Consider the following 15,273-nt stretch of genomic DNA (forward strand, 5'->3'; position numbering starts at 1 on the left):
TCGCTTGGTTTTATTAGGTTCAATGAAGGTTGAGGTTTCTCTCTCTCTCTCTCTCATTTGATTCAGATAAGATAGTTTCTAGAAGACAGGCTGTTACTGTCACATTACAGCATAACATCCTTTCTATTTATCAACGTGACGCACACAATCATTAGCGCCATATTTAAACGATCAACTTGCTATGTACATACAAATGATCGCGGTAGTAGTTTCATTGGGTGAAAGTGGTTTTCGATAAACGATTCTTTAATTCCGCTAAGTATACAACATAATTTTCCTTCGGTGTAATCTTTGTCTACCTGTAACCTTTGCATTCCTTTTCCTGTTTAATTAAATCTATTTTTTACCTTGATCAATCGCACAAAGGCCATGTTTCATATTATAAATTACGAGTTTATAAAAAAAAAAAAAAAATACTATTTCATTCATCGTCGAATAATCAATGGAAAATCTTGATGTCATTATACGCAGTAGAAATTAGCGAAGACATTTTTCAATGTGAACTGTTCAACGAACTAATTAAAAACACGTAATCGATGAGGATCTATGATAAGAGCATATTTCATACACGGTAAGCCAACACAGGTGAAACCACTGTATAATTTAAGTCAATAAAATTGAAGATGAGGCGAAAATTAATTTGAAATTATATATACATATAATAAGAAGACACTAATTTTATGAAATAAATGGATACAATTAAAAAACATTTAGCGATCATATGTTTGAAAATTTGATGGATGATATATACAAACATAATTAAAGATTTTATACAAAATTTGATACAACAAGATATTTCACAGTGTACAGATAGACAACATGTACATTAATTAGAGAACATAATTAATTGTGTGTTATTATCTGAGAAAAAGGATTAGGAAAAAGGTTCTTGTTATAGAAATTTGCTTCTTCTTCCTAATTTTATAAACAGGGCATTAGTCAACCTATCATTAGACTAACCGATTAAGTTTACACTCTAATTAAACAGGTTAAGTTCTGCTTCGCACCTTTCCCTATTTTATATTTACATTGCTACGTCTATTTAACACGCAAATATTTGCATATAAGTACGTCTGGCGAATAAAAAACGTAGTTTTACGTAAGTTACATCTCGAAGAAGAAAGTTGGAGGAATTATGAGAAGGAGGAGAATTGAAACAGCGAAACAAGATGAAATTATTATAGTAACTTTAAAAATGGAATACAATTATGCAATCGTTTGAAAAATATTCGTATTATACTCGTAAACAAATTTTTATACACCGCACATGGTACAAGTAAAAAGATGAAAGTAATATACAGCAAAACATTACATCAACCTAACTATTATTTATGTGGCATTATTCTAATTTCAGAAACTCGAAACTTCTTCAATGACTTCAGAATTTAATTACGAATACGTATTCTCTAAGAATAAAGAATTAAACTCGTTAATCGGTTGCACTTATTAAAAGAAACAGAATGCGTGAAGAATTAGCTCTAAAAAGATAAACAATTCTAAATAAGAAGATATCAGATTCAATGTGAAAAGCGAAAGCCTATTAAATACACGAACAAAATATTCGCGTCTATTTTATGAAAGATGTTCCACGTGGCTTGCCATTGATATTCACGATAATTTTAACAAATTTTCTGCCGCGACAGATACGAGATTCCTTTTCACTTTTTAATCGCTGACGAATGTATGGCAAAGCATGCGTGGTTTTCCATCTTGTCAGGCGTTATTAGCGTTGCTAATTAAAACTATGCTACGTACTTATTGTCAAAGTTAAACCACTTCGTTCCCAAGTTTCACTTTGATATTAGTTTTAGCAGCGACTTGTTGCGCGTATTTTTTAAATATTATATAAACTTTCTAATTAATTACGAATAATTGCCTGGTGCACAATAAGACATGTAAAAAGGATGTTGATAGTCGCTTACAGATTAATTATCCAAGTTTATTATGAGTTTCTCAAGTACCCAAGTATTTTCTAGAAACTCTAATATCTTCTATAGGTAATTGAACAGATGAATCAATAAAAACGAGGACAAAACGAAGATTTTAGAAATTCTGAATTTCTTCAGCTGTAGTTTTATGTCTTCTGTGTGTCCCGAAAGATTTTCAATTTAATTGCACCGTTTTGTAATTAGAGTATTTGTTACGTTTGAGGAAAATACAAAAATTTCAATTAAAGTATTTGCAGCGTAGATTAACCTTCTTACAATCTCTTTTGAAATTCCAGCGTTATTTAGTATAGTGTTTATACATGATTCAATTTTGACAAAACTAGCCCTATCGAAATGAGGATATTTATCTTCAAAGTTGAGATTCTAACGTGCAATCCCTATGGTAAGCCACTGCAGAAATAATTTTCTGATTAATTACGGAGAAACCGCTCTTACAAAACTAAAGCAGCTGTCAAAGAAGCTAATATGCTATGTAAAATGGTTAAGAGAATCTTTTCCTTTTTTAAATTCGGAATAAATGTAACGCGAAACATGCACATAACATCGGTAACTTGGACGTCCAAAGTACCGTACATTATAAGGCGAAGATGCCGTTCTGTCCACTTCTGAATTGTTAGTGATAGTATGCGCACGTAAAAGGTGTACGGATAGCCGAGAAATTTCTTCCTAGAAAGAGAATGTCAGACATGCAGGAAGAGTATGGCTGTCGAGTCTCAGCCTGTTTTACTTTGGAGGGATATTCACGCGCTACAGATCCATTAATTACAATTTTATTTCGTTTATTAAAAACAGAGTAAGATTGCGTTAATGTCCGAGCAGATAATATTCAGCCAATGGTTTTGCTTCTTTCGTTCCTCGAAATAAAACCCGGCAATCGATCCCTAAACGGCCAACGAATTAGAGAGAGTCGGACGACCAAAGCGGCGTGGTCGTTTAATTAATTAGCACACGGGTTCGTTATGCTCGCCATGCGAGAAGCAACGGAAAATACAAGGAAAGAAGTCGCGCATCTTCTCTTCTCTCCTCTTCTCTTCTCCTTTATTTTCGTAGCAATTAACCAACGGGTTAGGAGGAATTCGAGATGAACTCGACACGCGAAAGCGCACGACGTAACAGAAAAGCCGAAGAAACCGCTTCTTCGCATCCGCTTCCGCCACAGGGAAGAACGACCACGTGGGAGAAATTCATTGTAAACTGCGATAACCTCTTCGATATATCTGCGTCCGATCTAAGCTATTTTATCTAGTCAGTGTAATAGCGAAGAGATAGCTGCAAGGCTGAAAAACCTTGTCTGACATTTACCTTTGTGTTCTTTATTAAGTGTACGTAACAGATGTCACTTTCCAACGAGATCTTATCGAGATCATTTTATAATCATGAAATATTCCACGATTTGTTGAATTTTTATTATTTTCTTCGGTGGATTGATCGTTTTCTTAGTGCAATACCGATTTACTCGTTTGTTTTTATGTGGAGCATGTAGAATAAAAAGCGTTGTTTAATAATTTCAATGCAAAATAAAAACTATCTGGATGGTAAAAATCATTCACTTTCGCTTCTTTTTCGCATTCTTTTCACACCGTTCCACTATTTTCCGCCATTCTACGATTCAGATAAAATATCCGCACCTGTCTCGTGACAAATATAAAATTATACGGACGACACGCGTCATTCTCTTGAAGGAACGCATCCTCTATCATCCACAACGCATTCTTCAAAGAACTGGTGTAGAAAATTTATATCCCACGCATTCCACTCCATTCCATCGAGCGGCTTTTCTTCGAAATTGACTTCGGTCGAAAGTCAAACGATGGAAAAATGCCAGATACACTACGACTAAGAAGTATCAGAGTATCGGAGATCCGAAAGTATACTAAATTCGTGTTAAACGTTACTACATATTCTAATGTATTATAATTAAGTTAAATTCCTTATTTCTATTTCAACTTCATGCGACGTATAATTATACGAAATTTGATTGATTAATAAGAAAATCATGCTTCTCGTGTAAGTTTGCTTGTTATAATTTTTCTCATTACCTTCGTAGAATAATAACAGAAATCGATGATGTTTTAGATAAGCAGAAATGAATGAAAGAGCCATTACTAATGCAGAAACATAATCGTAACGAGAAATGGTTCTATAGAAAAGATGTTTAATTTTCTTGAGAATCTTTCGAGAGATTTCATATGAATATTCAATGTTTCCGGTTCGGATGTGCGTCTATAAGGAAGTATTTCTCAAACTACTATTAGAACAAGACGTAAAAGTTGTTCACGTAAAATTAGAGACAAGAATTCCATATTTTTGATAATTTAATTACTCCTTAAAATCATATCCTTCCTCTATTTAAAATTAATTTACAAGAATTTGAGATTACTTCACAAGCTAAAATTTTAATAGGCTATTACTGTTTCTATTTTAGCTAAATAAGGATAAGAAACGTAAAAAATTCCAGATCCAGTAACAATAAGAATTAGTCGATCAATAGAAACGCAAAATAAAAAGGAAGTTTCTAATCTTTCAGGACGTCAATGTTTTAAAATCAAGTTTTGTTCACAAAAGTACCGAATATAATGTTATAACACGATAAAGTTGTGAAGCTTAGAAAGCTGCAACTTTGCGTGAAAGAAAAATTAGGACAAACACAGATACGGATTAAGCACGTAGATTTTACAACTGTTTCTCGTATACCTACATGATAGCTGACAGCAATTAATACGGAGTAACGCTAATGGTTTCGTGATCTCAATCACGATCTGGCAAGTTACCGCGTTTGTCGTGCGAACCTGACCTAGCCTGTTAGCCAGTTAAATTAAAACTCGTCGCGTTTCTCTATTACCAAGCTGTGGTGGATTTCCGAGCGCGCAATAGGCATTAACACCACGCGGAAAACCGACTTACTCAACGACTGACAATGAGTACTCCTAATGACAATGAGTCTACTAATAGCGCTACAGAAATCAAATACACGTTAGAATAAAGTTCGAAGAATGGGTAAAAATTTGTTGACCAGATCGATGAACGATAATTTTGTCCATCTTTACTATAATAATTCCTATATCCAGCACGTTCAATAAATTTTCTCTATGCTTCTCTTAAACAAATCGAGACGATTCGTTTGTTTGCTAATGAACGTTAATTTCTAAAACAGAAATTGAAATAAAATGTTGAAAATAAAGAGAAAAACGTGTTACTTTAATACTCTGATTTCGATTGTAGGTTGCCTTCGTGAAATAAGAAAATAAGAAACATTTGAGCGCGAGACGTGATAACGGGAGTTAATGGCGATATCGAAGTCATCGTTGGTACCGATATTAATTTCTAACGAATCAGTCCACGCGTCTATTCGTGGTGCGAGCTATCGACTGGTGGAATCGAACAGCGAATTATTTGCGATGCTAGACACGCACGAATCGCAGGCACACACGATCAACGGTCACATTTCCGCCGTGGAAACCTTAGTCCGGATATTTCGGGAGTGGAGATTCCTAGCTGCGCGTTTAAACAGAAGCGATACTATTCCAACAGCTTTTGTATACTCGTTATCGATTGTATTTTCATAACTGCGGGTCATGCGTTCCACTTCTTTCATCCGGTTAATATTTTGTAGGGTAACGCACTTAACGTAACCGCCTTCGATAACTTACTACATAATTATGTATTGTATAAAACGAGGTTACACGATTTTGTCCATTTATCCGCGATACGGTACACGAAACACAGCAGCATAATGGCAAAAGGAATGTGATAAACCTACTATATTTCTTTTATTTCAAAAATTCTAACATCTTATTATTTCGCTTGCTTTCATAAAAGTTGCAATGTCGATATACTACAAATTCTTCATCTTCTATTTATACCGAAAGTTTGATACGTGGTACCCGTATTGGAAAAGCCAGTTTAACTGTGCTTCCGTTGCATTATGCGGTATTTATGATATACTTTCTAAATTTATTCTATTGAGAACCGTTTCTACTTGTACATTCAAGTAGTTTAACTGTCTCCAATTGGTGTTCATCCACACACATCCATTTACTGACATATTTAATATCAACGCATACAGCTACATTAATGAAGCAACAGGAAACCCTATCATGGTTACGTTACTTAAAAATGCGACACCAGTCGTGATAATATACAGTAAAGCTTACTAATATAACTTTTCAGCATATTTGAGATTAAAAGATACGATGCAGCACAGAATAGCTAGAAATTAAGTGCAGCTAAAAGCATTCGATTTGTATTATTAGAAATACCAGCAGTAGTGCTCTAGTATTCTTGATAAATGATGTATTTATGGTGGTAAAGTACCTATGTACACAGTGATAATGAAGTATTGCAAAAAGAAAAGCTTATGAATAAGATGTACGGAAGATTAAAGATGGTATGCAAGAAGTTCTCAATAATCTTCTCAATTGACATTTCGTTACGACAATTAATATCCATTATCTTCTTCGACATACACTGATTACAATAATTAACATATCATGTGTATCCAAATTATCCAAGTAACCTCGATCGACATTCCAAGTTTCAAAAGCTTCCTTTTTTATTTTTTCCGTCCGACGCAACAAAAGAAACAGCGATGTTTTCTGGTTAAACAATTTACGCTTGAACGAACGCCTAATTACTTCGGATTCTTCAAGCTCTTCTTAAAAAGCCGTACCGCGTACGTTACCTGTTCTATTAACGCAGTCTAAAGCGTAATTGCAAAACCAACATCATTGTTCTCGTCTGTTGGACGAGAAATAAAAGGGTTCGATTACTCGTTGTTATCTAGAATATCGCGATGACGTCGTGCTCCTCTCGACTTCCGTGTTCCTTAATTCGTTGGCTCGAATCTGTTGCCGAGAACAAATTGGACCACGCGCTTAGTCTTGAAGTAAAACAGACGGGCCCGATAAAAAAGAAAAGAAGAGGTGTACGTGCAAGGTGGAACACTTTCGCGACGAAAAGGCCTCGGGCAACGCGAGTTCTGCGAACAAGGAGAGGTTCCGAAGAGTGCAACGATTTCTATATGGGCCACGAGAAAGTCACTAGCGCGTGTCGCTTTTTTTCCACGGTTATTCGACCCTTTTGCACTTTCGCGGTTAAATGATCTTCTTTCCGGCTTCGGGAATTAACCTTGCAACGATAATCGATGATTAGAGTTGGCAGCAAACGAGCCACATCGGTGCACCTCGCAGCGCCAGTCTACGGCTACTGATAAATATTTGAGAATATAATCGAGGAACTGAAACTGATAAATAATACGAGTAAATACCCCGAAGTAGAAATTTTCATAGTTGCTATGGGGAGGAAATATGTATTTGTTAATCTCGGAACCTACAAATTATAATTAACCCCGCTACAATTTCTTGAACTACATACTCGTATTATAAATATGACCCTAAGGTCTCTTGAATTTCACGTGATTTTCACTGAATACAATTCTTCAGGTATCTATTTCAGGGACATAGAATTGGAGTATTTAATTATTTTGCAGCACCGAAAATTGTCATGTTACAGAGAAATTGTACTTGATCGTATGCAACGAATAAGAGAAGATTTTAAATAATAATTTCATTGCAATATACAATATACATTTCTAATGTGAATTTCCCTGTTAAATATTTACATATATTCGTTAAAAGGAAGAAAAGGTGTGAACTGTCTTGAATGTATCTGAAAGCTCCATTGCATTCTAAAACATTTCACGTAAAACAGAGGTCTGAATTTAGAAAAAAAAAATAATAAAACACACATTAAGACGTACAAACCGCATCTATAATCGAAACGTTACTTTCACGCATTAAAAAGTAACAACATACTAATAATTTTCCAGTAGAAAACACATTAAATGGTCATCCCTAACGTAAGTATAGCTTGGATCTGGTAATTTTAATGTCACTTCGCCGTTCCATAGTAAAAAGTGCCAATAAAGACACGCGATTACACCTAACGCGTGTGCAACTTTGCATGACATTTATAAATAAGATCTTGTCACGATTACGATTCCATGGAATCACCAAATTAAAATGCTTGTCTACAAAAAGAAAACCGACCACGTTCACGTAATTTGCTTCCTAAGTTATGTTACGAAACGTTACTCTACATAAATATGCAGAATGTGGCAAGAGTTTTCATTTCAATTGCAGTTACATGCAACAGTCTGATCATTCTGATGTAACAGAAAAACTGCTCGAATCTTTTTAAATAGAAATTCATCTGAAATAATTATTGGAGATTATTATTATTATCTTCTCTTTTCTACAAGATTATATGACTTTTAGTATTTATAATGTCTTTGCAAATTTTTGTGTCGCGGTTGAGATAAAATATCAAGTGTTACTCAAATGGTACAGTTCAAAAACTTTTAGTATTACCATAGCTATATTTAAATCATTAATATTGTATACATAGTTAGACGAGCTACTAGAATAAAAATCCATTTAACCAGACGGTGAAGATCGTTTTAATCGGTGAATTCACATCGATACCGATTCTCTGTACGTAGTGTACTGACGAAACTATAATCGAATTCGTGGAGAAAGTTGACCGAAATCACGTAAAGCGATTCTCCTTGAGAAAACGAATGTTCGTTTCAAGTATGTGACGTTACCAAAATTCTCACACTCGAACATACCACCTACGGTGAATCGAATTGCGGAAGCACTTTGAATACTTATGAGCAAAGGTGGTATTAATTCGAGTATCTATGCCGTCCGATGGTGATATTTAAGACCGGTATTACAAGTTAGAATAACGCTATCGATATGCCTTTCCATTTTGTTTGTTTTGATAACCAGAACATCCAGTAAAAGCATTACTACCTGTACGGAAAAAAGTGAAAGTGCTTCTACTAGAGTGAAAGATATGATACTAGACATTCGATCCTTGCTGAAGTACAGTGGCATGTAAATTGAAAGTTAAAAAAGATGAAATGGAAAGTTGTGCATAGTTTTGAGATATGAATGTGATATATACGTAAATGTAGCTTTATACAAGACGCCGTAATACTGGAATTTTTGGCTAAAAAATTAGCCTTTCGTAGGTAAACATATGTTTTCATATTCATTCAGTTTGTAACACATTATAAAGATGATAGAAAATTAAACGATTCTCTTTAGACATATTTTTTTGTATCTACTAATTTCTAGTACATACCAAATACATATACTTGTTTAAAAAACAATACAGATAAAGTGATATTTTGTAGATATCCTCCCTAGGGATGTCGCATTTTTTTGGAACCATACTACTACTTAATATAGAGAAAAATGCAAAATAGTAGATATAACTTACCTGGCTTTGTCCAACTCGATACAAAGCTGGATCGACGTCGATAGTAAGCATCATATCTTCCACAGCACGACGTTCATCAGCTACAGGACTGCCTGGTCGTGTGTTTACATCACTTGACAATAAACTGAATCGTCTTCTAAATTCACCTAAGGCTATATGCTTAGGGAATCCCACTTTGTGCAATCTAACTGCATCGATTATTTGACTTCCACGAATCTGTAACAAAAATTGAAATATTTTTTTAGTATTTTAATCAAAGATTGAGACTAATATTCTAGAAGATATAATTTATTGCACTAGATAAAATTAATATACGTATATTTGTATAACTGTTGTAAAAATTTTCCCTGCTATTATTATATTACTAATCTGTTTAATTTTTGCATTAAATACAATTGCTTGGGTAAAATTATTAAAAATTTAAGTAAAAACATTACATGGATTGTGTTAATTAAATTTTTCATATTATACATTTATGCAGTTAAGAGAATTTTTACCTGTGATCGTAGAAGCGGTACGTTAATAACACTGTCCTCGCTTTGATTTGATTTTACTGACAATAAGCTTTTATTATCGGTACATCCAGCATTGTGTTGCGGTAGTATACAGTGGACAAATTTAACTCGTGTTCTCCGCAAAGTTTCAATCAGTCCATCCTGTAACAAATTACAACATATCTTCATTAATGTCAAATAGAAAATTTTGGTTAATTTAGAAGAGAATTAGTTATTGCGTCTTGCCTTTTTTACACGCAAGCTGATAATAAAAGCAAGAAACAAAAACAGGAAGTGGTACCATAACAATGTGCATTTTAATTCAGTAAACATTTTCAGCTTCATTACGTATCTCGTTTATGAAGTTAGTAATAAACTTATATCAACTGAGTCATCGTTTGAAGATAACATAATATGTAACATGACATATGACCTTATCTTTCATGTTCCTATACACTCATGAAAATCATAATATTCCCACATAAATATGTAGTTATCCAGAACTCAATTATTCATAGAATACTTATTTCTGATTAGTAGATAAGAATATTAGTCTTATGACTTTTATACTTACAACAGTGAATTTAACCTGAAGAGATATATTTTTCCTTTTAACGGTAGTGAATGTTCGCCGTATACTAGAAGCTCTTCTCAAAGACTGTGAACCTTCTAAACCAGGCATTGAACTGCATAAAGCTCCAGATACTCCTGCTCCACGTGCACTAACAAACAGCATATTCACATCTTCCCTGATATCAATATAAAATGTAATATTAGTTACTGGTATCAAGAAATTTCAGTTAATAAAGATTTATTAATTATTTTAAACAAAATTATATTGAAAAATGTATAAACGTTTCAGTTCAAAACATGTTTTAATAAAATATTATCTTAGAAACATACAGAGAGTTTCGAGATAAGGAGAAATAAGATCAAGATTTTAATAAAATTGTAAGATTTGTACACAATTAGAAATAAAAATATTTAAATTACATACCTTGTACTTTCTTGAAGTATTGTAATGGCACTTTTAGTAACAGGATTCTCCCGTGTTGCTTTCAGCCATCCTGTTGCTGTGTAAAGTACAGGATTGGTACCCAATAAATGTTGTAAGACAAACTGATTGTTCCCAGGTGCTTTTCTTAACAATAATTGATGATCTGTTTTAGAAAAACAGAATTAAAAAGACAAGTAAAAACAATGTATTGCAATGTACAGAATGATCATATATTATATCATTGTATCGAATAATAAACGTTATATCATTATAAAAAAGAAAATCTTTTTCTATTTTTATTAACTACGATAATCTAGCATATGTATTTCCAATACAATCAATTTTCCACAATTTACTGAAGTGTACAATTAAAATTAATTCGGAAAATGAAAAATAATATGGAATTTTGGTACAATAACATAATAAAAAATTATAATTCATCATAATTTGTAAAACAAAAAACAAACATATTTAAGTACCTCTATCTCCATAATGAGAAAACAATCGGTCTAAAAATGTCTCGTCGCTGCCGCCAGGACATACTGTTTCTTCCTCTAACAGCCACAGAAGACCCTTTCGTTCTATTTGTCTACTTCCACTAAGGTCACTTTGGCTAGTTCGCAACATCGTTGCACCTTGCGAACTTCCACGATCTAGTAGCGAAATTAAACCCTGAGGTGATCCAATTCCATCTTCGTCGCAGTCATCTTCGTAATCTACGTCAATTCCTTCTTGGACGTACCTAAATTACACGGATGAGTTCAGTATTAATATGCAATATATATCTATATCAAGGATTTTTAAGTTTTATTTCATTTATTTCATTATGGAATTTTCTTCGATTTAAATTCTTTGTGGTAGAATTTTTATTTCATTTGATCTATGCATTATTGCTTTATTTTTTATTATCATCTATTTCAAAATTATCGAATTACATTCGAAAAATCATTACAAAGAATAAGTTATAGCACATACTATCTTCGTAACAACAAACGGGTTTGAAACATTCATCGATCGATTCATCTTCCATTTCTTTCGATATTTTAAGATAAAATTGAAATATTTCATGAGGAACACTACTTTTACTTAAATTTAGGACAACTAGGAAGAGATAGAAAATATGGATAACTTGTCTTAATCGATTATCGACATCGAATGACAATATCGAATAATAAATATTTTGTATTTAAACGTAAGAATAGTCTGTTCATTGTGTCCTGCATTATTGAGATAATCACATGAAACTATTTTAAACAAAGTCATATTCATTCTACAGTATCTGATCCAAAACAATAATTAATCACTATATATATATAAACTTAATTAATTAGATTACAATGTACCTGTCCTTTGGTGCCACCAGTGTCGTATGATGAAACAACAGTTGCAGCCTTTCCTGCAAGTAATTGTGACACAGGTCTTCGAAACAGGCTCCCGTTTGTCGTCCACAAGAGGCTGGATTCTGAAAACCTGGCGAGTCACACAACAACAAAGAAGACACTGTGTGCACAGATGATGATATGGATCTGTGAAAGAATAAAGAACGACATTATCATCATTACTCTCATTCTATCCCTATTTACTCACAAAAAGAACAAACCTATTGATAAGAGCAGCTACGCAATGGAACACTTCAGAATAAAGTCCAATCAAAAGACCTTCCAGAGCATCTAATCCCATGATATCTTTGCTTTGTTCGGTAGGACTTGGTGTACGTAAAGCAGGCCTCGGAGTATTCGGTGTACCAGCACCGCCTCCATTAGAAGAAAACACTATTCTACTCAATTCCTCAACAGTAGTACCCAATAACGTTGCAGCCTTCTCTGCACATTCGACTCTTGCAAACTGCCATCGACTTTGCGAACTGGTGCCAGCCTTAACCGCACCAGCACAGCTCAGGTGATATATGCCAGCAAGGACTAGCCAAATGACTTTCTCGTCGGACTCGGAAACGCCGAGAATCCTAAAAGCGGCCACGATTCGATTAAACTCGACCATGGCACGCTGTTTGTCCTCGTGCTTCTGCAAAGGTGTAATGAACACATTGTTCTCTGCGACTAGATTGGTCAGGTGCAATTCCTTTCTGAGAGCACCCTCTGCGCCTGCCAGTAAACGGTAAATTGCATGGAAAGTTGGGTCTCCATTCGCTCTTCTGCCTATTCTCGACTTTTCCAAAAGTAGGACCTTGCGAACAAAATAAAAATCAGGTCAATATACCTTGGATATTTTTACAAAATTATCGTATAGTTAAAGTAAATAATTATATTAGGTAGATATATGTATATATATATATCTTTTACAACAAGAACATTTTATAACATTTCAATAAAGATCAAAAACATAAACCCGCTTAAAAAAGTTTTTTATCTTCAAATAATAATTCAAGCTCTTTTGATATGCTCCACTTTCGAGGGTGTGTTCATTGGATCGATTGTGCCCTTTATCGAGGGCGTTACACCCCGAAGCCATAGCACTACCACAGTAAAAGAATTCTCTAACTCTCATGTAATTTACATTTTGACGTTTAGAAAATATACTACAAATAAAAATGAATTAAATGTTATACATCAACGGTAAATATAGATTATTAATTGATTTACACTTCATGAAATGATATGTAGTTGAACAAAACGATTATCCGATAACGCATAATTGTATTACCTGCAAAGAAGCCGATGCTATTTGGCCCGATTGATCAAAGTCTAAACTGAAGAGCTGTGTAAAACGTGTTGCATTGGAATTCATGTGTGTTCTGCTGTTTCCAAATGCCTCCAATACTGTGAATAGGGCGTTGAGTTTCTCGATGGTCAAAATCTTTAACATTAATCAGAATAGACAGATTTTAAAAGATGGAACGATTTGTAAAATCTGCAATAATTGAAAAAAAAATAGGAATTCCTATTTATCTTAATTTTCTTTAATTTTTATTATAAAGGTAAGCTGATAATATTATCAAATTCTATAAATTTTCACTCACCTTGTTAACTGTGCCTGCAGCCAGTACAAGATAATGGAGAGCATGTTTAAAATTTGTTGTTTTGCCAGATCCGCTACGGCCAAGAAACACTAAGGAATGATCTCTCCGAGTCGCTAACATCCCTCTGTAAGCTGCTTGCGCCATCGCATAGATATGAGGTGGCATATCCTCGCTTTTGCATCCTCTAAACATATGTGCTACCTGAAAAGTAAGAAAGAAAAAAAAGAGGAAAAAATAAGCAACGTAGTTTAGCAGAATTTGTTTGGCTTGTAAACGTCTTCATTCTCTGAATAAATTGAAATTAAGATTTTTATCTCACTTAAAAAGAAGGATGGTTTCAAACCACTAATAAATTTTAATTACAAATTCCATTAAAGACTAAAAGCAAGAATGTTCAATTTATTGCTCTTTCATAAGGAAAAAAAAATGGTAAAAAGAAATAAAGGAATGCGTAAACGTCTCTTGCCTTTTCAGAGTAAATCGCTAATGGCGCCACCGGATTGATAATGATCATGCTATCTCCCGCATACGTGTGTATTAAATTACTGGCATAACGTTGTCTCAGTGTGTGGAGAACAGAAGATTCATTGAGAAAACGTAATTGCGAGAGTTCCTCGGCCTTGTCAAACTGAGGAGGGTTGGCCTGCGAAGAAAAGGAATAAATGATTAGTTTGATTTAACCTACTTGTTAGAGAATTGCGTCTGTGTGTTACGAATCATCGTAATAACTAGACTACGGATGTTTATGCATTTATGGAAAATATACGCTTGTAAAAATGTATGAAATATTCAAGCTATTTACTATATTATTTAGTGGAAAAAGCGAACCTCTGTTTAAGTCCCATTTCTTTAGTTTTGCTCGCGAAAATAAGAATTTGCATAGAAATTCATAGTCTAGTAATAACTTTTCACTTCTTTCACTTTTTCTTTCTTATTACCGTAATTGGTGGTGCAATCGGGAGGAGTATAATCGGGATGATTCTATATGAAAGATTAAATTAAAAACATAGAATATAATTCTTTATACTTTAAATGTTTTAAATATTTAGAATTTAAATACTTGAACATCATGGAAATTGATATTCAATGTCAAATAAACTTAATCAAACGAATACCTTTTCAACGTCCTCTTCATCGACGAGAAGTTCCTCGCCAGAAGTGGTTAAACGAATTCTTAGCTTTCCTGTGTCCGGATCTGCTGGACCACATTTCGTCGCAGGGGTAAAACCACCTCGATGCAATAACCAAATTCTTTCGGAACTCAGCCATGCTTGTTCTTGCGCCAGATGCTCCTCGGACCGTGCCTAGTCATCGACAAAAAGAAGAAAAGAAATTGCTTAAAATTCTACACAAATTTTCTAATCGTCGAATGTAACGTATCTTGCAAATTGAAATTAAACGAAAATAGATTGTTTCTGTGGCGTAGCTGACTCTTTCTATCTCAAGAGAAATCTAAAAGTTGCAAATCTAGAACTTTAATTACACGATTTTGCACATGTTTCTCTCCCTTTCCGACGTTACCACGCGTCAAAAAGAAAGTATTTGCTCACCTACGAGCTGTGTAGATTA

At 34.0% G+C, this 15,273-nt stretch overlaps 1 protein-coding gene across 6 annotated transcripts in view; it reads right to left on the reverse strand.

Annotated features, from left to right (window-relative positions):
- LOC126923580 (unconventional myosin-XVIIIa-like) overlaps positions 1 to 15,273 on the reverse strand; it is a 65,765-nt gene that overhangs the window by 22,100 nt on the left and 28,392 nt on the right. For 5 of the 6 annotated variants that reach the window (XM_050737170.1, XM_050737169.1, XM_050737168.1 and 2 more), the window contains 11 exons: positions 14,820 to 15,008; positions 14,171 to 14,347; positions 13,705 to 13,905; positions 13,389 to 13,541; positions 12,328 to 12,911; positions 12,071 to 12,253; positions 11,207 to 11,469; positions 10,728 to 10,890; positions 10,305 to 10,479; positions 9,734 to 9,892; positions 9,237 to 9,452 (listed from right to left, as the gene is read on the reverse strand). In XM_050737170.1, coding sequence (XP_050593127.1) covers positions 9,237 to 9,452; positions 9,734 to 9,892; positions 10,305 to 10,479; positions 10,728 to 10,890; positions 11,207 to 11,469; positions 12,071 to 12,253; positions 12,328 to 12,911; positions 13,389 to 13,541; positions 13,705 to 13,905; positions 14,171 to 14,347; positions 14,820 to 15,008 — 2,463 coding nt within the window. Of the gene's footprint in view, positions 1 to 9,236; positions 9,453 to 9,733; positions 9,893 to 10,304; positions 10,480 to 10,727; positions 10,891 to 11,206; positions 11,470 to 12,070; positions 12,254 to 12,327; positions 12,912 to 13,388; positions 13,542 to 13,704; positions 13,906 to 14,170; positions 14,348 to 14,642; positions 14,686 to 14,819; positions 15,009 to 15,273 lie in introns of those variants that run through there. The other variant, XM_050737173.1, reaches the window with a different exon arrangement.

Source organism: Bombus affinis, chromosome 13 (assembly GCF_024516045.1).
Source record: "Bombus affinis isolate iyBomAffi1 chromosome 13, iyBomAffi1.2, whole genome shotgun sequence".
NCBI classification, from domain to species: domain Eukaryota; kingdom Metazoa; phylum Arthropoda; class Insecta; order Hymenoptera; family Apidae; genus Bombus; species Bombus affinis.